The sequence below is a fragment of the Schistocerca serialis genome, chromosome 12 (assembly GCF_023864345.2).
Source record: "Schistocerca serialis cubense isolate TAMUIC-IGC-003099 chromosome 12, iqSchSeri2.2, whole genome shotgun sequence".
NCBI lineage: Eukaryota > Metazoa > Arthropoda > Insecta > Orthoptera > Acrididae > Schistocerca > Schistocerca serialis.
In genome coordinates, this window is record NC_064649.1 from 131090099 (window position 1) to 131117956 (window position 27858).

General features: G+C 40.9%; 1 protein-coding gene across 1 annotated transcript in view; it reads left to right on the plus strand.

The window, feature by feature from the left end:
* Positions 1–27858, plus strand: part of LOC126428049 (TBC1 domain family member 5) — a 164373-nt gene that overhangs the window by 50018 nt on the left and 86497 nt on the right. Inside the window, exons 6-9 of the mRNA XM_050089926.1 lie at positions 12249–12299; positions 18752–18863; positions 24063–24196; positions 27408–27550. Of these exons, the coding sequence (XP_049945883.1) occupies positions 12249–12299; positions 18752–18863; positions 24063–24196; positions 27408–27550 (440 nt within the window). The remainder of the gene's footprint in view (positions 1–12248; positions 12300–18751; positions 18864–24062; positions 24197–27407; positions 27551–27858) is intronic.

Below are 27858 nucleotides of genomic sequence, written 5' to 3' on the forward strand. Positions count from 1 at the left end.
TTTTTCGCCACTGGGGTCGGAGGTTGTGATACGGAAGTTCAAATTAACTGGTGATTTGGGAATTGCTCCTGGGAGAGGCCAAAGGCCAATTCCACCACAAATTGTTGAAGAAGTTACTGTTGCTACGGCTTAGAATGCTAGGTGCAATGTGCTATCTTCAAGTAGTGCACGAGGTGCGTCATGGTCTATCTTGTTTTCTGCAGCAATAGAGCAATCACTAGTGCAGTTCCAGGCTGTTGCGGATGCAGATTGTCTTTATATTGAACAGCATTTGTAACTCGGAACATAAACATGCTAGGCAGTTAACAAATGTTACCCTTTCATGTGGAAATTAGAATGTGTTTCTTTCAGTGATTTATCCATTGTTCTCTTCTGTATGTCCATACAAATGTTTCCACAATGTTTGATTATCCTACGATCACTCATTTTTCATTGGTGCGCTCTCAAGCAGCGGAATTTTAATTAAACTAATCTGTAGTTCCCTTTCAAGGCTGCACACATTTCCCAGTGTCCTAGCCATCTTTTCTAACATATCAAAATAAGTGTAGGAATTGTCAAGCTCTCTGAAGTACACTTCTATCTCAGCCACGACTCCTTCATTTGAGCAGATTGATTTTATCTGAAAGCATTTTCTTCAGGTTTGGGAACGAGAAGAAAATCACAGAGCACCAGCTTGGGTGTGTGTGGGAGTGTTGGATGATGCACTTTGTGCATTTTGCATAATATCTCATATTTTACATCCCAAAAAGTTGCTGCTATAATGTTTCCAGTCATTGGAACTATCTTCATTTTGGAGAAGATGAACTGAAAACAAGTCATTATTTCGATCTTTACTCAATTTCTGAGTTCCAATGATGAATCCAGGTCTCTTGGACAGTGACTACACAATGCAAGAAGTCCTTAGCCACGTTCAGATTGCTCCAAACACATCTTCCTAGTTGAAAGTTGCATCCACATGTTATCCACTTTCAGGAACTGCTGCTTCTGTTGGGCCAACTACATTTTCATTGTCAACTTACCACATAAAATGTTATTGCCATTTCTTGAGACACAGTTGCGACCTCTGCTATTTTCATTTGCCAATCAGTAGGACTCGTGTCGAAGTCTTTTCCAGTAATTTCGTCAATAACCACACCTTCGTGACATCCTGGGCAACCCTCATTGAAAGTTGGTGTTCGACTGTATTTAAATTCATTGAACCAATATATATGGCAGCTTTTGATTGTGAAGGGTCACCATAAACACCATTGAGTTTCCCTACGACTTCATATCACTATTTACCACCCAAAAACTGTAAGTGAATCACTGAATGCTGTTACTCTTTAGCACTTGCTAACAAATTACAGCAACCAAACATTGATACTTACTGAAGTGCTCTTTCCGGAAATCCCATTCCACTGTTTCCTGCACCAAGTGGCAGTAGAAGCAGCTTTCCTGCACAAACAGGTTTTATCACAGCAAAAACCTGCAATGGTACTTGGAGATAGTAGGCTACCCTTAAACTTCACAAATGAGGAGTATGAGGAAGTCTTTCCCGTCGAATAAAATCATCCCCCTAAGAAGGCTGTTTAAGTGTTAGTAATGTTCTGTTAGATTACTTCTTACAGGTAACATCATCCAGTGAGGTAATTTTTGTGTGTCACTTTCTGCCATCTCTATCAGTAGCATTATATCCAAACTAAAGAGTCAGTTGTAATGTTTCTTCCTTTTGCTCAGTTTCTTGGATTTCTGTCTGACTTCCATGTGTACCACACAAAGTGTAGGAAATGATTAAGAGGCTACAAAAATAGGTGGGCTTTAGGTTTTAATGAGGAAAAAACCTTCCTAGTAGATGTTAAGCATCTTTTTAACTTACTTTAATTTGGCGTGAAAAGTATATTAAATTTTTGTGTGTGCTTGTTGACACCTAGTTGGGTTGCCTATCAGTTCTGAAGATTTTAATAGTCATAGCAAAGAGGAAAACCACAGTTGAGGACACTGTAAAAGTACGAGGAGGGACACGAGTCTGGCCATCAATTAGCTTCAGGAGGCGAAATTCTTGGCCTGAGGTCTGAGTCATCTGCTCCTCGTATCCAACCACGTGTAAGCTATTCATCTTTCCCCACTGAGGAAGGGAAATAAAAATTCTGAAAGCTAGGAATAATCAAACAGTGTAATATACAGGATGGAATAACAACACAGTTCCTGTTCTTGTACCACCCAACACCCTATTCATCAGTCATTGCCTCTTCTCTCTCTACACTAACACCTCCAATTTCCATAGCCTTGCAGCTATTGAACACTACCTTTCCCAACTTCCTCCAAAACTACAACCACCTTCCTGGACACCATGACCAATTACACTGACAGAAAAAAATCTCAACTCTGAAAAGGAGTTGTGTAACATAAATGAAAGTTGGTAGATGTGTTTCTACATCTGAACAATCATGTTGTTGTTGTGGTTGTTGTTGTTGTGGTCTTCAATCCAGAGACTGGTTTGATGCAGCTCTCCATGCTACTCTATCCCATGCAAGCTTCTTCATCTCCCAGTATCTACAGCAACCGACATCCTTCTGAATCTGTTTAGTGTATTGGTCTCCCTTTACGATTTTTACCCTCTACGCTGCCCTCCAATACTAAATTGGTGATCCCTTGATGCCTCAGAACAAGTCGTACAAACCGATCCCTTCTTCTAGTCAAGTTGTGCCACAAATTTCTCTTCTCTCCAATTCTATACAATACCTCCTCATTACTTATGTGATCTACCCATCTAATCTTCAGCATTCTTCTGTAGCACCACATTTCGAAGGCTTCTATTCTCTTCTTGTCTAAACTATTTATCGTCCACATTTCACTTCCATACGTGGCTACACTCCATACAAATACTTTCAGAAATGCCTTCCTGACATTTAAATCTATACTCGATGTTAACAAATTTCTCTTCTTCAGAAACGCTTTCCTTCCCATTGCCAGTCTACATTTTATATCCGCTCTACTTCAACCATCATCAGTTATTTTGCTCCCCAAATAGCAAAACTCATTTACTACTTTAAGCGTCTCATTTCCTAATCTAATTGGATTGGATTGCTTGGGGGAAGAGACCAAACAGCGAGGTCATCGGCCTCATCGGAGTAGGGAGGGAAGGGGGAAGGAAATCGACCGTGCCCTTTCAAAGGAACCATCCCGGAATTTGCCTGGAGCGATTTAGGGAAATCATGGAAAACCCAAATCAGGATGGCCGGACGCGGGATTGAACCGTCATCCTCCCAAATGCGAGTCCAGTGTACTAACCACTGCGCCACCTCGCTCTAATTGCCACAGCATCACCCGACTTAATTCGCCTACATTCCATTATCCTCGTTTTGCTTTTGTTGATGTTCATCTTATATCCTCCTTTCAAGACACTATCCATTCCGCTCAACTGCTCTTCCAGGTCCTTTGCTGTCTCTGGCAGAATTACAATGTCGTCAACAAAGCTCAAAGTTTTTCTTTCTTCTCCAAGGATTTTAATACCTACTCCGAACTTCTCTTTTGTTTCCTTTACTGCTTGCTATATATACAGATTGAATAACATTGGGGATAGGCTACAATGCTGTCTCACTCCCCTCCCAACCACTGCTTTCCTTTCGTGTCCCTCGACTCTTACAACTGCCATCTGGTTTCTGTAGAAATTGTAAATAGCCTTTTGTTCCCTGTATTTTTCCCCTGCCACCTTCAGTTTTTTAAAGAGTGTTCCAGTCAACAGTGTCAAAAGCTTTCTCTAAGTCTACAAATGCTAGAAACGTTGGTTTGCCTTTCCTTAACCTGTCTCCTAAGATACGAGGGTTGTTTTTTAAGTAAGGGCTATTTTTATTTCTAAAGAAAGATACAAATACTTTTGTAAAAAAACTTTTATTTTCTGATTCTACACACTTTTACCTATTTTTCTACATAGTTGCCTTGTTTATTTAAGCACTTGTCATACTGTACAACTAAGTTTTTAATTCCCTCTTCAAAGAATTCGGCTGCCTGCTCCGACAGCCAAGAGTTCACGGCCACTTTCACTTCATCGTCGTCATTGAAGCGCTGCCCGCCAAGATGGTGTTTTAGGTACCGGAAAAGGTGAAAATCGCTAGGAGCAAGGTCGGGGCTGTATGGTGCATGGTCCAAAACTTCCCAGCCAAAAGAATCAATCAAATCCCGAGTCTTTTGAGAGGTGTGAGGCCTAGCATTATTGTGCAGGAGCAAAACTCCTTTTGTCAGCATGCTGCGCCTTTTGTTTTGAATTGCTCTGCGGAGCTTCTTTAGAGTTGCACAGTAGGCACTGAGTTGATTGTCGTTCCTCGTGGCATAAAGTCCACTAGCAAAACACCGCGCCGGTCCCAGAACACAGTTGCCATAATCTTGCGCTTTGACAGCGTCTGTTTGGCTTTGACCTTGACGGGTGAGGTTGTGTGTTGGCATTCCATCGATTGTCGCTTGCTTTCGGGAGTGATATGGGATACCCATGTTTCATCTCCAGTGACAATTTGACTCAACATGTCATCCCCTGCTTCCTCGTAACGAATCAGAAAGTCCAATGAAGTGGCAAATCTCTTCCCTTTGTGGTCCTCTGTGAGGAGTCTGGGTACCCACCGAGAACACAGTTTCTTAAAGTTTAGGTTTTCAGACACAATTTTGTACAAAACAGATCTTGAAACTTGTGGAAATTCCAAAGAAAGAGTGGAAATTGTGAATCTTCTGCTGTCCTCACGAATCTTTGTTTTGACTGCAGCCACCAAATCATCAGTGATCACAGAGGGCCGGCCTGAGTGTTCTTCGTCATGGACGTTTTGACGGCCATTTTTAAACTCTCTAACCCACTGACGCATTTTACCTTCACTCATTGCATTCAAGCCATAAACTTCTGTTAACTGACGATGAATTTCTGCAGCTGATAGTCTTCTCGCGTTCAAAAAACGTATCACTGACCGTATCTCACATGCGGCGGGCAATTCAATAATAGTAAACATTATAAAGTAGCACAGCAATGTGTACACATCAGCTACAGAGCTGCAACTTGCATCAGTGTGAACGGGAAGGATGCCGGCAAGTGACGCGGTGGCTTGTTGCGGCGTCCGCGCGAACTACGGGACTATACGCGCATGGCCCTTACTTAAAAAACAACCCTCGTAAGTCGTAGGGTCAGTATTGCCTCACGTGTTACAACATTTCTACGGAATCGAAACTGATCTTTCCCGAGGTCGGCTTCTACCAGTTTTTCCATTTGTCTGTAAAGAATTCGTGTTAGTATTTTGCAGCCATGGCTTGTTAAACTGATAGTTCGGTAATTTTCACATCTGTCAACACATGCTTTCTTTGGGATTGCAATTATTATATTCTTCTTGAAGTCTGAGGGTATTTCGCCTGTCTTATACATCTTGCTCACTAGATGGTAGAGTTTTGTTAGGCCTGGCTCTTCCAAGGCTGTCAGTAGTTCTAATAGAATGTTGTCTACTCCCGGGGCCTTGTTTCGACTTAGGTCTTTCAGTGCTCTGTCAAACTTTTCACGCAGTATTGTATCTCCCATTTCATTTTCATCTACATAATATTGTCCTCAAGAACATTGCCCTTGTATAGACCCTCTATATACTGCGTCCACCTTTCTGCTTTCCCTTCTTTGCTTAGAATTGGTTTTCCATCTGAGCTCTTGATATTCATGCAGGTTGGTTCTCTTTTCTCCAAAGGTCTCTTTAATTTTCTTGTAGGCAGTGTGCATCTTACCCCTAGTGATATGCGCCTCTAAATCATTATATTTGTCGTCTGGCCATCCCTGCTAAGCCATTTTGCACTTCCTGTCGATATCATTTTTGAGACGTTTGTATTCCTTTTTGCCTGCTTCATTTATTGCATTTTTGTATTTTCTCCTTTCATCAATTAAATTCAATATCTCTTCTGTTACCCAAGGATTTCTACTAGCCCTCGTCTATTCAAATTTAGCATCAGTCACATAAGAGTGCTGCTAGTAGCACCAGATGCAAATCATGTGTGCTTGAAATACATGTTGTAACGGTTGTGAGCGTTAGTTACTTGTGGGATTGAAACTGGGGAGTTTATGTTAGTCAAGAATGGCTTAAAGGCGACAAAGACACTATTAACCCAACCTCACTGTGTTGGAACGAGGCTGTGTAATAGGGCTACGAGAAGCTGCGTATTCCTTCTGCGATACTGCAAAAGTCTTGACAGGAATGTAGCCCCGTACATGATAGTTGGCAGTGGTGGTCGTGAAAATGCGTGCTTGCAAGGTGACAAGGCCCTGGACGGCCGTGTGGCACTACCGAAAGGGAAGATCATCGTATTCAGTGTAAGGCTCTTATGCATCATACTGCATCTGCAGTGGCAATTTGAACAGCAGTTGCCATGAAGTGACACAGGGAACTGTTAGAAATCGGTTACTTAAAGGACAGCTCTGAGCCAGATGCCCTGTAGCATGCATTACACTGACCCCAAACCACCATCATTTGTGACTTGAGTAGTAGTAACATTTTTTCACTTTTATTTAAATGATATGTTCATTAAAATATGGAAAACTCTGTTAACGAATATTGCTTTTTATTTTTAGTGACTTACCAAATGAAAATGGAAGTATTCAGAATATGTTCAAATGCAAATTATTTGCCGTATATGGTTTTTTGCACGTCTGTATCAAATTTTATTTTCATATGTTCAGTAATTAAAAAATTAAAAAGTTATTTTTGTAAAAAATTATGATCCTATATTTGTTAATTAATATTTCCATTGATAGTAAATATGAAATTTAAATAAAAGTAAGAAATAGATGCTACTAATGTAAAATGAAGCCATGAGTTCAAGATTATGAGACATTGATGCTGTGTACTCAGTTATCACCAACTATGTTAATAAGCTGTAAATGTTTGTACTTAACAGTGCTCTGAAATCCTCAAGTTTTCAATGTAATTATGAAAAAAACTGAAGAGGGCCATGCTCCATAAGGGCCCCTCTTAAAAACAGGACTCTGTTTTCAGATGCACAAAGATTCATTTAAAATAATTAATTGAACAAATATGATGGTTTAAGTCATGTTCATAATTATTTAAAAATAAAAATTTTCAAAGCACCAATGATATTTGAACCCACAACCTTTTGCATGTGAGGACTGCACGTTAACCACTATGCTATGCAACCAATTTGATTAGAGTTATTATTTTTAAACTGTGGCGCATCATATGTAATTTAGAAACCTTTTTTGACTGAAAGAATGGATCTTCAGTTATAGTCACCTTACGTGTATCACAAATTTAGTTTGTTCCTTTATCATTTCTGTTGTTTCTAAAACACTACTTTCACACTGTAGTGAATCAAATACGCAGTGAACCCCGAGGGCTCATTCAAAAGTTGGCAACCGTTTCTCAAAATTGAAAAGTGTAATTTATGCCTTGTAAACAGAAGAATATACCCTTACCTCTTGGCTTAATGATTGACATTCAGTTCCTCAAACAAGTTAAAACTGTAGAGTATATACTAATATCTCCTTAGAGCGATTTGAGATGGAGCAACCTCATGTATCCAATTGTGAAAAAGGCAGATTACAGGCTCAGAGTTATTATAAAAACTTAAAATGTATGCGCAGTTCATCCACGGAAGAGATCGCTGATAAAGCCCTCGTCCACTGGTGTCTTGAGAATTGTTATTCAGTCGAGGACTGTTAGCGTACTGGATTAACAAGAGAAAAGGAAAATATTGGAGGAGGAGCTGTGCATTTTGTCCTTTGTGTGCTCACTCAGTATGATTGACAAAACCCAGTGGAAGGAAGCTGTACGTCACAGAAAGCATTACTACCAAAATTCTGAGAACCAAAACTTGACTAAGGTTCAAGGAACATATTACATCCTCCCTGTTTTTCAGATAATGACTGCGAGTGAAAAATTAGAGGAATGTAGGTGCTTACTAAGATTTATTGACAACCTTTTCTTACATCAGCAAAAGGAACAGGAAAAGAGGAAAACGGTGCTGGGTCACCGTACTATGCATCATCCACTGTACCACAGAAAGTGGCGTACAGATTAGGACAAAAGCTGAGAGTTTAAAGGTTGTAGACAGGGTAATATGCTAAACCGAAATTACTGCTAAAACATCGAGCACGAGTTATTAAGAGTGAAAAGCTGAGTCTTCCACCTTTGAGCTCTCAAGTTTTCAAATCTTGTACAGTGCAGTCCCCAACAATCAGTCTTTCCTTCTCATCCCATCTGGTAAGTCCCCCCTGACATGGGGTTCTGGGTGACTTTTCCAAACTGTATCCCTTTTCGTAAATTTCACTAGTGCTTTCCCTTCAACTTTCCTGCCACAAGGAGGAGCCACTGGCTCCAAAAGCATGCACAGTTAAACGTTTTTGTGCACGTGTTCTTCTTTTGCCGCTTGGTGAGTTGATTTTTTTTACCTATACAGTCATATTATATTGTCAAAGATTGGTCAAAGATTGATTATTTTTGTTTTTAATTGATGATTTGCCATGTTACACTAATGTAAGGAGTGTACCAGGTGTACTGGTATGAAATGAGCGTTTCTTTGTGAAAATGAAACACTATTTTTGAATTGAAAAATAAAAAAATTTTATTCAAAGTACTGACCATTGCTTTCTATACATTTTGACCACCTTTCTGCCAATTTGTGGACATCACACCAATAGAAACGTTTGTCTTTTGAAGCAAACCAATCAGACACCCAATTTTCGACTTCTTCGTAGGAATCTAAGTGTTCCTCAGCCAATGCCTGTCCCATTGATGAAAACAAATGGTAGTCAGAAGGGGCCAAGGCTGGTGAATATGGCGGGTGGGGTAGCAGCTCCCAGCCAAGTGTTTTGATTGTATCCTGAACCAGTTCAAATTGATCATTTGTTGTCTGTAGCGATTAGTATTCACACTTTCACTGGGTTATAGAAGCCAATGATACACCACACCTTTCTGATCCAACCAAACACTGAGCGTTGTCTTCTTGCCGAATTGATCTGGTTTTGCAGTCGATGTTGATGGTTGTCCCAGATTAACTCATGATTTTTCCCATTTAGGATTCTTAAAATAAATCCATTTTTCATTGCCAGTAACAATTCGATGCAAAACTGATTTTCTTTCATGTCCTTGAAGCAAAATTTGACAAATGGTTTTTCGGTTTTCCATCTGTCTTTCATTCAATTCATGTGGCACTGATTTTCCACACTTTTGGATCTTTCCCAAAGCTTTCAAACGGGCAAAAATTGTTTGTTGTGCAACATTTAGCATTGCTGCCATTTGCTTCTGACTCAAAGTATCATCTTCATACAATATTGCTTGCAATTCGGCGTCTTCAAACTTTTTTGGTGGTCTTCCACATTCTTCATTTCTTACATCAAAATCATTATTTCTGAACCATTGAAACCATCTTTCGCATGTTGCTTCTGATAGAGCATGACCACCATATGCCTCGACAAGCATTCGATGCGACTCTGCAGCACTTTTTTTCAAATGAAAACAAAAAATTAGTGCTTTCCTCAAATCATCACTTTCTGGTACAAAATTCGACATTGTTAACATGATGAAAACATATGATGTTGTTTGTTCAATGACTTGATGTATACTTAATATCTTTGACAGATGTCATACCAACCAAACAAAAAAAAAAAAATTAAGGCTCGTTCACAGCAAATGTTCCCTATTGACACATTTGAATCTTAACAATATATATGAATGACATAGTAGATAGTGTCAGAAGTTCCATGCGGCTTTTCGCGGATGATGCTGCAGTATACAGAGAAGTTGCAGCATTAGAAAATTGTAGCGAAATGCAGGAAGATCTGCAGCGGATAGGCACTTGGTGCAGGGAGTGGCAACTGATCCTTAACATAGACAAATGTAATGTATTGTGAATACATAGAAAGAAGGATCCTTTATTGTATGATTATATGATAGCGGAACAAACACTGGTAGCAGTTACTTCTGTAAAATATCTGGGAGTATGCGTGCGGAACGATTTGAAGTGGAATGACCATATAAAATTAATTGTTGGTAAGGCGGGTACCAGGTTGAGATTCATTGGGAGAGTCCTTAGAAAATGTAGTCCATCAACAAAGGAGGTGGCTTACAAAACACTCGTTCGATCTGTACTTGAGTATTGCTCATCAGTGTGGGATTGGTACCAGATCGGGTTGATGGAGGAGATAGAGAAGATCCAAAGAAGAGCGGCGCGTTTCGTCACAGGGTTATTTGGGAACCGTGATAGCGTTAAGGAGATGTTTAGCAAACTCAAGTGGCAGACTCTGCAAGAGAGGCGCTCTGCATCGCAGTGTAGCTTGCTCGGCAGGTTTCGAGAGGGTGCGTTTCTGGATGAGGTATTGAATATATTGCTTCCCCCTACTTATACCTCCCGAGGAGACCACGAATGTAAAATTAGAGAGATTAGAGCGCGCACGGAGGCTTTCAGACAGTCGTTCTTCCCACAAACCATACGCGACTGGAACAGAAAAGGGAGGTAATGGCAGTGGCACGTAAAGTGCCCTCCGCCACACACCGTTGGGTGACTTGCGGAGTATAAATGTAGATGTAGAACGCTCATTTCATACCGGTACACCTGGTATATTGACACTATATTTAATTTAAATGACCTTTAAACTTTTAAGTGGCAAAACATTCTGCCCTCAATAGCAGTCCTGTCAGTAAGTACTCTTTGGTAATAGTAATCAGTAAAACTGCCCAATATATTATATAGTTCTAAGTCCACAACAAGTTATGGGGTGGTACTTATTAATACCAATGTATCAGGAGCCAAAATTTACACAGAAAAAGTTGAAAAATCTGCAGGAAATTAGCAATTCTATTTCTGTTACTAAACATATATCCTCAGGAGGAAGACGACTGGGATTCATCACCAAACAGTCTACGCACCCACCACATCTTTACTAGATGTTTCACTCGCTGGTCCATTTCACACTATGTTACCCACTCTACCTTCATTTAGCACAGTACTGTTTCAGACTTCAGTAACTGTAGCTACATTGTCTGCATCAGTCTCTCTTCCAAATTTTGAATCTCCTGCAACCTCTTCCCAGCATTTGATTAAATGGTCAACAAAAACTTCATCTGTTGTGGAACCATGCCACCTCCAGGAAGTCATCCTTATAGATCAGAAAGAAATATTCACGTATTTCAGTATGGTCCCTCTGTAAAAACCAACCAAATGTGGGTAAGTAATATGCCTGTTATGTTAAAGTGTGTGTGTGCATAAACTATTTTGGTAATGTTCCATATCATCAGTAATCATTCTACATATGCACGGGCAGCAGAAATAATTTATATTACCTCAGCAGCTAACATTTTTGAGATAATTTCTGAAACAATATCATCCACAATGTTCGTTCTTTGTTGTACATAAGAAGCATTCCACAGCATATAATCAGTATAATTGGATGTAACTGAGAACTGAGTTTACAGCAGTCTGTTTGCTAACATGTTTGGTACGGAGGAAACTTCACTGTAAATATGCTTATAAATGACTCCCATATTGATTTAATATCTTACAATGTAGGGAATGTTACTATGCATGGAATTTACCCTCATTTATATCAGAATAGTGAAACTACAGGTGCCAAATCCTAGCTGAACACAAAACCAGCTCTGAAGGCAAATGCCTCAAAGGCTATTGGTAAATATTCATATCCTTATGCTCTTTCTTGCCAATATCTCAAGTCTACTGATTTAGATATGTAAAAAAGGTATTCATAGTTATTAAGGAAACTGTGGGGAATATATTAATACCAACACAGTCGATTCCTTGTAATAATGTAATAAACAGCATTTAAACCAGTTAAATTGTTAATCATTGTTCTCATTCCATTGTTAGTGGTGATTTCAACTATTGCTGTAACTTGCCCCATTGAGCAGAAAGGCAAGTGACTGATCCCCAGCGTAGTCACTATCTCGAGAAGGGTTGTTGTGATTAAATGTAAGAATACTTGCATTAATGCTCACTATATAACGGAGATGCTGAGTCGCAGATAGGTGCAACAAAAAGGCTGTCATAAAGTGAGCTTTCAGCCAACAAGGCCTTCGTTGAAAGTAGACAACATCCACAGCAGCCAGAGACTCTGTGTGTGTGTGTGTGTGTGTGTGTGTGTGTGTGTGTGTGTGTGTGTGTGTGTGCGCGCGCGCGCATTTGATAGAAATTTATTTTTCTTTAATTACTTTCAGAAGCATTTAATTATTACACATGTATTATTTAACAGTCCTTGTTAGTTAATCCAATATTTTTTTTTTTAATTTCAGTGATGAGATATCTGAGATACTGAACCCCAAGTTCCTGGAAGAAGATGCATAGTAAGTATGCCAATTTGATGTAATTACCTTGTATTGACTTGTCTAATGTTAACATGGCAGTTATTATTTTTTGTTTTACATGCACAAGTAATACTGTGTTAAAATCGACACAACTTTTTGAGATAAAGTAAAAAGAAGGGGGTAAACTCTAATGTTGTTGTTGTTGTTGTTGTTGTTGTGGTCTTCAATCCTGAGACTGGTTTGAAGCAGCTCTCCATGCTACTCTATCCTGTGCAAACTTCTTCATCTCCCAGTACATACTGCAACCTACATCCTTCTGAATCTGCTTAGTGTATTCATGTCTTGGTCTCCCTCTAAGACTTTTACCCTCCACGCTGCCCTCCAATACTAAATTGGTGATCCCTTGATGTCTCAGAACATGTCCTACCAACCGATCCCTTCTTCTAGTCAAGTTGAGCCACAAGCTCCTCCTCTCCCCAATTGTATTCAATACCTCCTCATTAGTTATGTGATCAACCCATCTAATCTTCAGCATTCTTCTGTAGCACCACATTTCGAAAGCTTCTATTCTCTTCTTGTCTAAGCTATTTATCGTCCACGTTTCACTTCCATACATGGCTACACACCATACAAATACTTTGAGAAACGACTTCCTGACACTTAAATCAATACTCGATGTTAACAAATTTCTCTTCTTAAGAAACGCTTCCTTGCCATTGCCAGTCTACATTTTATATCCTCTCTACTTCGACCATCATCAGTTATTTTGCTCCCCAAATAGCAAAACTCCTTTACTACTTTAAGTGTCTCATTTCCTAATCTGATTCCCTCAGCATCACCCGACTTAATTCGACTACATTCCATTATCCTCGTTTTGCTTTTGATGATGTTCATCCTATACCCTCCTTTCAAGACACTGTCCATTCCATTCAACTGCTCTTCCAAGTCCTTTGCTGTCTCTGACAGAATTACAATGTCATCGGCGAACCTCAAAGTTTTTATTTCTTCTCCATGGATTTTAATACCTACTCCGAACTTTTCTTTTGTTTCCTTTATTGCTTGCTCAATATACAGATTGAATAACATCGGGGATAGGCTACAACCCTGTCTCACTCCCTTCCCAACCACTGCTTCCCTTTCATACCCCTCGACTCTTATAACTGCCACCTGCTTTCTGTACAAATTGTAAATAGCCTTTCGATCTCTGTATTTTACCCCTGCCACCTTCAGAATTTGAAAGAGAGTATTTCAATCAACATTGTCAAAAGCTTTCTCTAAGTCTACAAATGCTAGAAACGTAGGTTTTTCCTTTCCTTAATCTTTCTTCTAAGATAAGTCGTAGGGTCAGTATTGCCTCACGTGTTCCAACATTTCTACGGAATCCAAACTGATCTTCCCCGAGGTCGGCTTCTATCAGTTTTTCCATTCGTCTGTAAAGAATTTGCGTTAGTATTTTGCAGCTGTGACTTTTAAACTGATAGTTCGGTGATTTTCACATCTGTCATCACCTGCTTCTTTGGGATTGGGATTACTATATTCTTCTTGAAGTCTGAGGGTATTTCGCCTGTCTCAGACATCTTGCTCACCAGATGGTAGAGTTTTGTCAGGACTGGCTCCTCCAAGGTTGTCAGTAGTTCTAATGGAATGTTGTCTACTCCCGGGGCCTTGTTTCGACTCAGGTCTTTCAGTGCTCTGTCAAACTCTTCACGCAATATTATATCTCCCATTTCATCTTCTTCTACATCCTCTTCCATTTCCATAATATTGTCCTCAAGTACATCGCCCTTGTATAGGCCCTCTATATACTCCTTCCACCTTTCTGCTTTCCCTTCTTTGCTTAGAACTGGGTTTCCATCTGAGCTCTTGATATTCATGCAAGTGGTTCTCCTTTCTCCAAAGGTCTCTTTAATTTTCCTGTAGGCAGTATCAATCTTACCCCTAGTGAGATAAGCCTCTACATCCTTTTATTTGTCCTCTAGCCATCCCTGCCTAGCCATTTTGCACTTCCTGTTGATATCATTTTTGAGACGTTTGTATTCCTTTTTGCCTGCTTCATTTACTGCATTTTTATATTTTCTCCTTTCATCAATTTAATTCAATATTTCTTCTGTTACCCAAAGGTTTCTACTAGCCCTCGTCTTTTTACCTATTCGTTTCTCTGCTGCCTTCACTATTTCATCCCTCAAAGCTACCCATTCTTCTTCTAATGTATTTCTTTCTCCCATTCCTGTCAATTGTTCCCTTATGCTCTCCCTGAAACTCTGTACAATCTCTGGTTCTTTCAGTTTATCCAGGTCCCATCTCCTTAAATTCCCACCTTTTTGCAGTTTCTTCAGTTTTAATCTACAGTTCATAACTAATAGATTGTGGTCAGAGCTCACATCTGCCCCTGGAAATGTGTTACAATTTAAAACCTGGTTCCTAAATCTTTGTCTTACCATTATATAATCTATTTGATACCTTTTAGTATCTCCAGGGTTCTTCCATGTATACAACCTTCTTTCATGATTCTTAAACCAAGTATTAGCTATGATTAAGTTATGCTCTGCGCAAAATTCTATCAGGCGGCTTCCTCTTTCATTTCTTAGCCCCAATCCATATTCACCTACTATGTTTCCTTCTCTTCCTTTTCCTACTGACGAATTCCAGTGACCATGACTATTAAATTTTCGTCTCCCTTCACTACCTGAATAATTTCTTTTATCTCATCATACATTTCATCAATTTCTTCGTCACCTGCAGAGCTAGTTGGCATATAAACTTGTACTACTGTAGTAGGCGTGGGCTTCGTGTCTATCTTGGCCACAATAATACGTTCACTATGCTGTTTGTAGTAGCATACCCGCACTCCTATTTTTTTTATTCATTATTAAACCTACTCCTGCATTACCCCTATTTGATTTTGTATTTATAACTCTGTATTCACCTGACCAGAAGTCTTGTTCCTCCTGCCACCGAACTTCACTAATTCCCACTATATCTAACTTTAACCTATCCATTTCCCTTTTTAAATTTTCTAACCTACCTGCCCGATTAAGGGATCTGACATTGTACGCTCCGATCCGTAGAACGCCAGTTTTCTTTCTCCTGATAACGACGTCCTCTTGAGTAGTCGCCGCCCGGAGATCCGAATAGGGAACTATTTTACCTCCGGAATATTTTACCCAAGAGGACGCCATAATCATTTAATCATACAGTAAAGCTGCATGCCCTCGGAAAAAATTATGGCTGTAGTTTCCCCTTGCTTTCAGCCGTTCGCAGTACCAGAACAGCAAGGCCATTTTGGTTATGTTACAAGGCCAGATCAGTCAATCATCCAGACTGTTGCCCCTGCGACTACTGACAAAGCTGCTCCTCCTCTACAGGAACCACACGTTTGTCTGGCCTCTCAACAGATACCCCACCGTTGTGGTTGCACCTACGGTACGGCTATCTGTATCGTTGAGGCACGCAAGCCTCCCCACCAACGGCAAGGTCCATGGTTCATGGGGGGAGGTAAATTCTAATACAAACAACAAAAATTAAGAAATAAGTATCAGGTTTTTAATTTTCAGTGGTGCAGATTAGCAATTTGGGATTTTAGAAGAAATAACTTGTGAGATATAAAGATTCAATTGCACACAACAAAAGTGCATGGAGTGGGCATTATAGTGTAATGTAGCATTGTCCAGAAATGAAGAATCACTTTCTGTTCTTCTTTCCAATTTTCCAGTCAAATGCCAATAACGAGTTATTCGTTATTTCCCTGTCATCCAGCTGCAACATTTTGACTACTACCATCCTTGCTCAATTGATTCAAGCCAAACCAGTTAAAATCTTTAGGCCTTGCCTGGTGCTGCAGGTTTTTCAAATTCACCTGTCATATTTGCACACAGTCAGACAGCAAGTCTTTCTTTCAATATTTTTTTTTCTCACTCATTTTTTATCTCTGGAGGCCATTGTCTTACTGGGTAGAGCTCGAAAGAACAGAGTAGTCTCATCGCTGTTAAACATGTTTTCTTCATAACCTTTGCAGATGCCAGCTATCTTTTTACCCCACTCCAACCAATGTTTTTATCGGCTACATCAGACAGGCCTCACACATCTCAGAAAGAGGTGTTGCACCTTGTACTAAACTTGCTAAGTCAGACCAACAGATGCTTTAAACTACAGGCATCAGGTTGTTACAAGCACAGCAAAATCATTCAGATGTCATGTTGTTAACTTTCAAGATCAGTGTGTTGGAAAATGAAATTTTTTCAGAAAAGTATTCTGTTATGGAGCTTAAAAGATCTTGTGTTTAGTAGACATGTGTCAGGAGAAGTACTGTATTTTGTTCTTGGGGTAGCACTTTTTTTATTAACTTAATAGTCACATTTACAAATAAATGATAACTGCAGAAAAGTGCAAAACTGCTATCAGAGGAGGAGAAAAGGCTAATATCTTCCTGTGTAACAGACTCTGACTGAAAAGTTGGTACCAGCTACCTCACTCTACGTTTCTTAGCACCTTTAAAAATTTCACAAAAGCGGAGAGGCTTTACCCGTGACAGGACCTGCCATAAGGCAGAATACCATACTACTACTACAACTTGGCATGTGAACATATTTGCACTGTTTTTAACATGCAACACACCGACAAGCTCCCCTAATTGTAACTTACCCACACCCAAAGTCCTTTGCTCATTCCCATCCACTCCCACATGCCTTCTCTCTCTCTCTCTCTCTCTCTCTCTCTTATTGATCCCAGCTCATTGTTATTATGTCTTTGTGTCTGTGTCACCGTCTCCTGTCTCACAGCCACAGTCTCCTTCGTTCCGTCTACTACTGCTACTGTCACCTCTTACTGTCACCGTCTCCCTCTTGCTGTTACTATCTCATTCATTCATTCCCACTGCTGGTGGCTCTTCTCACTATCAATCTCTCTTCCTCATTGTCATTGACTCATTATCAGTGGCTCTCACCCACTTGCACTTTCTCCTTCTCTCACTGGCACTGTCCCCTTCACTCTTTTTGTAGCACTGTTCTGTCACTGGTAGCTATGTTCCACTGCCACAGTGTCCCCTCTCTATCACACTGCCATTGTCTCTCTCCCTTTTTCTATATCGCAACCACTGTCGACAGTTTTCCAGTACTTATTACTTTTCTGTCTCTTCTCCTCTGCCACTGCCTCCTTCTCAATCAGCATAAAAAAGCACAAATATATTTACATCTTAAAATTTTTGGGAATTTTTAAAGGTGCTAAAGGAGGTACAATGAGGTAGCTGGTACTCGACTAGATAAATGTCTTGAGAATATACCACTACAAATCAAGCAATTTTCTGTGCTTATTTATTATTTAGATTTCACTTCATACCGAATTTTATGTGTGTATGTAATAGGTTGAAGTAGGGTAACTTTGAACAGCCATATCTCTGAAAGGGATAAAGATAAAGGAAAATTTTCGACATTGCTAGAGATCAGGATCTAAGGGATATATTGTAAAAATGACAACCATTTACTGTGCAAAGTCATCTTGAGCCCGCAGCTCAGTTTTGGCACCCAAAAACCAGGTTTTTTGAGTTTTCTCCAGAACTGCCCATGAACTAAAAGGTGCCTTCATAAGCTCCTTGAGGAACACCATAGACCACATATAATCCAAAAAGAACCAACCAATTTGGTTCATTTGTTGGAGCTGGAGGAAGTGTGTGTAATAGTTATTCTTTGACCTTGTACTGTAGGATAGTTAGAGCAAGACAATCTTTCTGTTAGGTATACAAGTTTTCCCTAGCCAAGGGCTAACCAAAACTCTTCACCTTACCCTTCTAGTACCTATAAAATATGAGGTATGAGCCCATTTCCATATAGTGATTATCGCACTGTTTGATATTTAACTGTAGGCGTGACCTCCCTGTCAATTGTAGTACTACTACTACTACTACTACTACTACTAAACTGAGATATAATTACTGCCGTGCCAGTTGGATGCTGTTGACTTCTAACATCTCCATTAAATTTTTATGATTTCACTGGGTAAATCCATTGGTCTCACTATCACTGTTTTTTCATTCACTACGTGCACTCTCACTTCCCTGCAGCAAAGGGTCAACAGAGACCAGTAATCACTTTCCCTGTTCAAATTATTTTCATTACATGCTGACTATTCTATCTGCTCACAAGCAACTTCAGCTTCTATACTTTTAACATTACTTCCCACAACCCTTACACAATCTATAAGGTAATGTTGTAACAAAGCGGAATTTTGCACTGTGTGAGTGACAGAGACAGAGAATGAGCTTCTGGGTCATTGTCTCTTCCCTACTCTCAGCTCACGGCAATCCAAGCTGTGAATGGATTTTGCTGTAAGTGACGGTCATATTGTTCCCTTGACGAGAATAGTATTATTGCTGACAGAGCCTATTTGGGTACAGTCTGAAGCACGTAGGGTTGAGAATGTCTGGTTCATAGCTACTCTCAGTAAATATATGTTAAACATTCTTTCATTGTTTGTTCATGTCTTTTGTTTGCCCACAGTGCCATCTTCAGTAGAATAATCGGTGGAATTGCTTCCTGTTACCGGATAAATGACTTGACCCCGACGGCGACTGGCTACTTTCCGGCAAACCTGCAGACTCCGTCTCCTGATGTAAGACTTCGATTTACTCCATCTTGTTGAATGTGGGGTGCTGTGTCTGTGACAGCAAAATCTGGACTGTGCAGAACTTTCTTTCCTCGTAAACACCCATTTTTTGTTTTGTATAGCTGCACAGATGGTACTTTCATGTGCCGTTGTGCATGGAAGTGTGCTACAGCATTTGTTTTAGCACCATTAACTTACAGCACGGACATTACAAATGCATGCCTGAATGATATCGTGAGGCGGTATTTTGTAAAAGTGAGTAAAGTAGATATAGCGAGGAAAGTAAGTTCTCCATATTCAATGATGTAAGTCTGTGTAAACCTAAAACCTAACCTAATTGTTTTTATGTAGAATCGGAAATCCAGCACCAGTTAAGAGAGCGGGATTGCTCACAAGAACTATGGCGCACATCATGTTGGAAGCTGGCCAAGTTATGAACCATCCTACACATCTCCCCTGTACTATCCACCAACAGCTGACAATATTTAATTTTCCAAAGGGATGACTTGCTTTGAATAACAGTGAACAGCAACACTGCAATAAATGCTCTCCTCTTGATTGTGATGTGGCCATACTTCAGTGGTGAGGCAGTTTATATTTGTTGTCTGAAGCAAGATGATGTGAGGCTTGGGTGGTATCAGAAGTGTTCGCCTTTTCTACCACCACACACCGTATGGAAGCAAACCTCATCCCTCTCCCCCCTCTCCCCCCTCTCCCCCCTCTCCCCCCTCTCCCCCCTCTCCCCCCTCTCCCCCCCTCTCCCCCCTCTCCCCCCTCTCCCCCCTCTCCCCCCCTCTCCCCCCCTCTCCCCCCCTCTCCCCCCCTCTCCCACCCTCTCCCCCCTCTCCCCCCTCTCCCCCCTCTCCCCCCTCTCCCCCCCTCTCCCCCCCTCTCCCCCTCTCCCCCCCTCTCCCCCCCTCTCCCCCCCTCTCCCCTCCTCTCCCCCCCTCTCCCCCCTCTTCCCCCTCTTCCCCCTCCCCCTTTCCCCCTCTTCCCCCCGTATCTCCCCCGTATCTCCCCCGTCTCCCCCCTCTTTCCCTCTCCCCCCGTCTCTCCCCCCATCTCTACCCCCGTCTCTCCCCCCATCTCTACCCCCGTCTCTACCCCCGTCTCACCATCCCCCCCCCCTCCCCCCCCTCAATATAGACTACTGCAGGTAGTACTTTTATTAAGTTGATGACTGCCCAGAATCTTTTAGAACATAAAAGTCGAAAAGAAAGAAAGAAATTTTGGGAGGTGGACACCTTTCTCTTCACAGTTCATGATGCTGTCAACTAAGCTACGGCTTCGACATGGCAGCCATGCCTCCATATTTGATATATAGTCTGTGTAAAGACTGTATCTACATATGTCATTATTTGATATTTATCCATGACAGCTGCATCAAAATGATGTGTTTTTAATAGGTCATCCTTGTGTTATAGCATTGAAATGGTATACTTTCACAACACACAAGTTATAATAGTAAAAACATCTAATACAGGAAGCCTTTATCTACCAATAAGGAGTTTCGTATCATTTCGTTACAAAAAACTTGCTAAAATGACGCGTTTTGGCTATATGCTAATGCATCGAGACAGCTTACATTCGTACCACATACTCTATGATAAAAAGAAAACCCACCAAGTACAGAGTTTAACTCAGTTCAACATGGGAGATACTAAGTTCTGCCTGTGAAGTAGAAAGATTGACGCATCTCACTGGCCACGTTCCTCTCCACGAGGCAAAAATATGACACGACAGATTCTTCATTTCACACTCCGCAATGTTGTGAAATGTGAAATTTGGTACTGTGGCGTCAGCAGCTCCATGTCCCCATGTGTTTTCACACTCCATGAAAGGATGGTTTTAACTTCAGCAGGCAAAACTGAGCAGGGTGGCGCGGTGGTTAGCACACTGGACTCGCATTCGGGAGGACGATGGTTCAAATCCATCTCTGGCCATCCTGATTTAGGTTTCCCGTGATTTCCGTAAATCGTTTCAGGCAAATGGCGGGATGATTCCTTTGAAAGGGGACAGCCGATTACCCTTCCCCATCCTTCCCTAATCCGAGCTTTTGCTCCGTCTCTAATGACCTCGTTGTCGACGGGACATTAAACACATCTCCTCTTCCCTCCTTCAGCAGGCAAAAGCTTTATTAATGTGCACAAAACTGTCTTAGGTTGGGAAACTATTAGTTCGTTGGAGAAGGAAAGAGGGATTGGTTGGGAAAGGTTATAAACGAAGGGCAGGTCACTCAGACCCTAGGATGAGAGGAAGCTGTTGATTGTGAGGACAAATTGAGGCAGACAGCAATTCTGTCTCAAAATTTTAAACGAAATCATAGTTGGTGGTGTCTGACCAGTGACTCCCACGTTGCTAGCTGGCGACTGTAACCTCTACATAATGACACACAGGACCGAGCAAAGTGGCACAGTGGTTAGTACTCTGTATTCACATTCGGGAAGATGACTGTTCAAATCGACATCCGGTCTTCCTGATTTAAGTTTTCCATGATTTCCAAAAATAACTTAAGGCAAATGCTTCAACGATTCCTTTGAAAGGGCTTGACCAATTTCATTCCCCTGCCTTACCAAATCAGAGTTTGTGCTCCATCCATAATGACCTAGTTGTCAATGGGATGTTTAATGGTAACGTTCTTCCTCATTCCGTTATGATGATGCCCTGTTGAGAAAAAGGGTTGCTCCAGAAAGGTGTTGTGCTAAGTCATTTAACTTATTGTGTCTCAGTCCCACAGTACCTCCCTTTTCTTACATAAAACTTGCAGTAGGGTTTAAACTGCGATAGGGAATGAATTTTTTACTTCAGAAATATGCTAGGCAAAGTGGCAATCAGTGTAGTCAGTTTTAATCTTGCCCATTCATTGGCAGAGCTTGTGATACCCTTACGTGGCAAGATGTACTTTTAGGTACAAACTACAGTAGTGTTGTACATTTGCATTGATGCTGGCTTTTTTTACACTTTTCAACATTTGAATTTAAATTTATTTGATTCTTGTCACTGTAGAGCTTGCAACATTGCAGAAGTATTCTGTCATTGGTTGTGGTGTGTGTGTGTGTGTGTGTGTGTGTGTGTGTGTGTGTGTGTGTGTGTGTGTGTGTGTGTGTTAACTAGAGACATGTTTTCAGAAGTCATGACAATTTTTTCGATTACCTTTTTCTTTCTCTAAATAAAAACAAGAACTGGCTGTACACTGAGGTGACAAAAGTCATGGGATACCTCCTAATATTGTGTTTGATCTCCTGTTGCCTGGTGTAGTGCAGCAAGTCTATTGGCACAGACTCAGCAAGTTGTCGGAAGTCCCCTGCAGAAATATGCAGCCATGCTTCCTGTATAGCTGTCCATAATTACAAAAGTGTTGCCGGTGCAGGATTTTGTGCAAGAACTGACCTCTCAGTTGTGTCCCATAAATGTTCAGTGGGATTCACATTACACAATCTGGATGGCCAAATCATTCACCCGAATTGTCCAGTATGTTCTTCAAACCAGTCCAGAACAGTTGTGGCCCGTTGACGTCATGCATTGTTGTCCATAAAAAAAATCCATCATTGTCTGGGAACATGAAGTCCATGAAAGGCTTCAAATGGTTTCCAAGTAACTGAACATAACCATTTCCAATCAGGTCTCCTTGTGAGCTGTGTTCTTAACCCTTTTGTCATTGATGGGATACTAAAGTAATATGCAGTTTTGAGCGTTGAGACGTCTATATCCCGTATCTGTCTGATGCTACCATCTAGCGACAAGCTCTTGGAAATTGCAGAGAAATACTACAAACAATTGAGTGGATGTATGTAGAAGGCTGTAATGATCAAGTGGGAAAGTGTGTGTTTGTAGCTGGCATAGAGCATCTGTTTTACAGAATGAGATCAAATAACTGTATTCTCCATTCTAAGTGTGTAAAAGGTAACTAACTGTGCTTTCTTATGTATTGGGGACATTGTTTTATAATATAGATAGGTAAAAAAATCTAATTATCAAGTGGTGGCAGGAGAGCAAACACACACAATATATGGAAATGCACAAGCTTTGCGAGTCATTGGCTGCTTCTCCTGCAGCTGAGGTGAAGAGAAAGGAAGACAGATGGAGAGAAAGGACTGGTGAGATTTAGGAAGTGGGAAGAGCTATGGAATAATTGCCTAAATTCAGAGTCGCGTAACTTACTGGATGGGACAAGGAGGAGAGACTTCCGTCTCCATTTATTTTACTAGCTTAGTACTGGTCGCTTTATTTGGGTGCACTATATGGTCACCGAAGGTGGTTTTTTTTTTTTTCCTTTTTTTATCAAATTTTTATGTTTGTAAATTGCAACAACTTCTAAACTTTTCATGCTCATTAAGGACATAGAAGTATGATATTTTCCAAATGTACTTCTCACCAAAAGGCGATTCTGTTGTGCTCCTGTGGTGATATTTCCACAGAAACTTTTAACCTTTAACTCACATTTTTTTATATCTGAGGAATGAAATATCAATTTTCGTAGATTTAGGTTCAAAAAATGTTAAATACGATGAAGTATTTCCATAAAATTTTTCATCCTCATTTTACCCCTTGGGAGATGCAGTTTCCAAAAACAGTGAAACGTATTTTTGTAACAGAGTAGCCAAATGAAAATTTTCATAGTTTTAGCTTTAAAATGTTTTCATAATGAAATGATTCCATAATACTTTTTGTCCCCTATTCCTCTCCCTAAGGGCGTTCAATTTCCAAAAACACTACAACGTATTTTTTTAATCCTAACCAAGAAGTCAAACACCAATTTTCTTAGATGTATCTTTAATAATGGTTATAATGATTTATTTTTGAAAAAACATTCATGCACTATTTTATCCCCTTAGTGGTTCAGTTTCCATAAATTCTGAAACACACAATTTATCTCACTGTAATCGGCATAATCATCTTGAGAGAACTGAGCAACAGCATACTAGTAGATATTTAAGATAATTTTCATTTATTGTTCTGTCTCAGTTGCATACTTTCTTTAAGTTATTACATGTTTTGATCACTCTGGATAATCTTCAGATTTAAGTAATTACTCCAGCAACTCATTTTGTGTACTCAGAACAACATATCAGAGTACATATTGGTTTTTGACATTTTATTTTTCAAATCTATGTAAATTAAATTTTAATGGCAAAATGTGTAAATTAGTGCTCGTGAACTGTCTTCCCGAGTGTACTTACGAGGCGGCGTATGCCGGCTGTGCAGGGAGGCAGCGGGAGGTCGGAGAACGAGGTGGTGGCGCAGCTGAACTGGATCCGCGACCGGCTGCTGGCGCCCAAGGACCCGCAGCTGCACCAGCACCTGCAGCAGCTCGACATCCCTCTGCCCCTCTTCGGAATGTGAGTAACTGTCTTCTTTCCAGGTGTTACAACATTCCTAAACCTTCATTAAATCATCCAAAATTTAATACAAAAATAAGATCAGCATTTGATTTTTGTGGTTCAAAACCCATTTCTTAACTCCATGTGCTAGCTTTGGCGTTGGCAGTGTTAAACAAATAATACAAAATTATTACAGTTTTGATTAATACTCAACTTCGGTACAGGATTAACGTTTCAGAGAATTACTGTTTCTTATGGCTTGTCACCATTTGCTTCAAACTTTTCCTTTTACTCTCTTCAGATGCAAGACAGACACAGTTACAAAGACTGACTCAAACAGAGATAAATCTTACACTGACAAAGATATACCGAGACAAAACTGTAACTGAGTTGTGCGGTCATAGTGACTACACAATTTTGGACTGTTTTTTCTTCTCCTTGTTGTAATTTCAGTAATAACTGATTTTATCGTGCATTTATGACTTTGCAACAGTCTTCTCACAATAAGGAAATTAATCTTCTTACCTGAAATTAATAATGTTTATATTTTTTGAATCTTACCTTTTTGATACAATATGTGATTTTTTTCGCATGAATTACATATTATACAGTATGAACATGATGTCTTTCCATGATTACAAAAATTTATTTGTAAGGAACTATGCCATATATAGCTAGACAGTTTGTTGCAAATGGTGGCTTAGCTCATGAAGTTTTTTACAGATACACCTTCAGGTGTGCTCCACTTGTCGCACAACAAAGGATCGCTGTTTTGTGCACTGACCACACTGTAATCCCTCGAAATCTCTGCCTGCCACCTGAGAACAAATAACATCTGCATCATCCTGCACTGTTAGTCAAAGACTGGCAATAGCTGGACCAGGAAATTACTGCCCCCATTTGTAGAGAGCAGCATTCGGAGTGGCACCAGCCGGGCAGCACAGATCGCTGACGAATGGCATCACACAGTGTCAGATGACGAATCGCTGTTCTGCCTTACCCCAGATGACGTCTGTCGGCAAGTATGTTAGTGACTCGGGTAGGGGTGCTATTCTTGGAGAGGCACAGTTGTTTTCTGCTGTGTTCACGATGGGGAGAGCCATTAGTTACGATTTCAGATTCTGGCTGGCAGTGATTGAGGGAACTATACTGGCATAGTGGTGTGCCATGGACATCCTGCATCCTCATACGTTACCTCACAAGTGACAGTATTTTGGTTTTATTTTTCAACAGGAGAGTGCTCCTCAACATGTGGCATTTGTGTCTGTGAACTACCTACATGATGTTGAGATACACTTGTGGCCTGTAAGATCCCCAAGTCTGTCCCTGATAGAATGTGTGGGACCAGATTGGACATAAACTCTGTCCCAGTGCCAGTGTCCAAGATATCGGGGCTCAGTTACAACAGTTGTGAGCCAGCTTGCCTCGGGAGTGAATACAGCTGCTCTACGACCTCCTTCCCAAACGAATCTGTGCGTGCATCCGAGCCAGAGGTGGTACAATGTTGTAGTGATAAGTGGGCTCATTTTTTTGCAAATCTCTCCTGATACACTATGTGATCAAAAGTATCCGGACACCTAGCTGTGAAAATGACTTAAAAGTTCGTGGCGCCCCCCATCGGTAATGCTGGAATTCAATATAATATTCCCCCATGCTTAGCCGTGATGACAGCTCCCACCCTCAGAGGCATATGTTCGATCAGGTGATGGAAGATTTCTTGGGGAATGGCAGCCCATTCTTCATGGAGTGCTGCATTTAGGAGAGGTATCGATGTCGGTCGGTTAGGCCTGGCAGGAAGTCGGCGTTCCAAAACATCCCAAAGGTGTTCTGCAGGATTCAGGTCGGGACTCTGTGCAGGCCCGTCCATTACAGCGATGTTATTGTTGTGCAACCACTCCGCCACAGGCTGTGCACTATGAAGAAGTACTCAATCGTGTTGAAAGATGCAATCGCCATCCTCAAATTGCTCTTCAACAGTGGGAAGCAAGAAGGTGTTTAAAATATCAGTGTAGGCCTGTGCTGTGATAGTGCCACACACAACAACACGGTGTGCAAGCCCCCTCCATGAAAAACGCAATCACACCATAACACCACCGCCTCCAAATTTTACTGTCGTCACTACACATGCTGGCAGATGATGTTCACCAGGCGTTCGCCATACCTATACCCTGTCGTCCGATCACCACATTGTGTACTGTGATTCGTCACTCCACTTACGATTTTTCCACGGTTCAATCGTCCAATGTTTACACTCCTCACACCAAGTGAGGCGTCGTGTGGCATTTACCGGCATGATGTGTGGCTTATGAGCAGCTGCTCGACCGTGAAATCAGAGTTTTCTCACCTCCAACCTAACTCTCATAGCACTTGCAGTGGATCCTGATGCAGTTTGGAATTCCTGTGTGATGGTCCGGATGGATGTCTGCCTATGGCACATTACGACCCTCGTAAACTGTCGGCGGTCTCTGTCAGTCAATGGACGAGGTCGGCTTGTACGCTTTTGTGCTGTACGTGTCCCTTCACATTTCCACTTCGCTATCACACCGGAAACAGTCGACCTAGGGATGTTTAGGAGTGTGGAAATCTCGTGTACAGACGTAAGACACAAGTGACACCCAGTGACCTGGCTAAGTTCAAAGTCCACGAGTTCTGTGGAGTGCCCCATTCTGCTCTCTCACAATGTCTAATGACTACTGAGGTTGCTGATATGAAGTACCTGTCAGAAGGTGGCAGCACAATGCGCCTAATATGAAAAAGTATCTTTTGGCAGTGTCTGGATACTTTTGATCATAGTGTATTTTAATCACTACAATAATATCACATCTTCTTAACCTGTAAAATTTCATTTTTTTCCTCCTTCCCTTCTAGATGCTTTTCTTTTTTATCATGTAGTGTGAAGCAGACTTTTGGTGTGTCGAAACTGTTTATGGCATTGTGGAATGCTCATGTGTGATAAAAATCAAAAAAATAAAAGAAGTTAATCATTCGATTACTTAATCTCCGTGGACAATATATCTTTTAATTCAAACATCACAGCTACTCTCCGTCTTTGCATTGTACGATGCCTTTGATTTCAGACGTCTTTCTGCCTTTGTACTGGCAGCTAATCTTCAAATCGTGTAAACTTTAATTTGGAATATCAGGTGAATGGAAGCAGCAAAGAGGGTGGAGTTACTGTGAGAAATAATTATAGTTCCTTACATCAATAATACGGTGTGTATGTCAACAGCCGGTGGCTGAGGCTACTGTTCGGTCGGGAGTTTCCGCTGCAGGACCTGCTCGTGCTGTGGGACGCCATCTTTGCAGAAGGGCAGGACTTCGAACTAGTCAACTACATCGTCGTCGCCATGCTCATCGCCATCAGGCACCAGTGTGAGTACTGTACTCGTATTCTCTGTTTAAAATTTAGAAATGCTGCTCCAAAGTGAAAATTCTAACAGACGAGGACATTGACGACACATTTCTTCCTTGTGAAAAGCCGCCCAGTTTGAAAGAAAGCATCATAAGATGGGTTGTGAAACAATTCAGTGAAGAAAGGGAACTTACATGTGTGTTGTTGGTTGGCTGTTGAGCAATCTTACCTAAACCCAACTGAAAAAAAGAATGAGCACAGGCAGCTTCTCATCTACAAGTGGATGATGGGTAATGCATAACCACATTAAAGGTGAGGAAATCTTCCC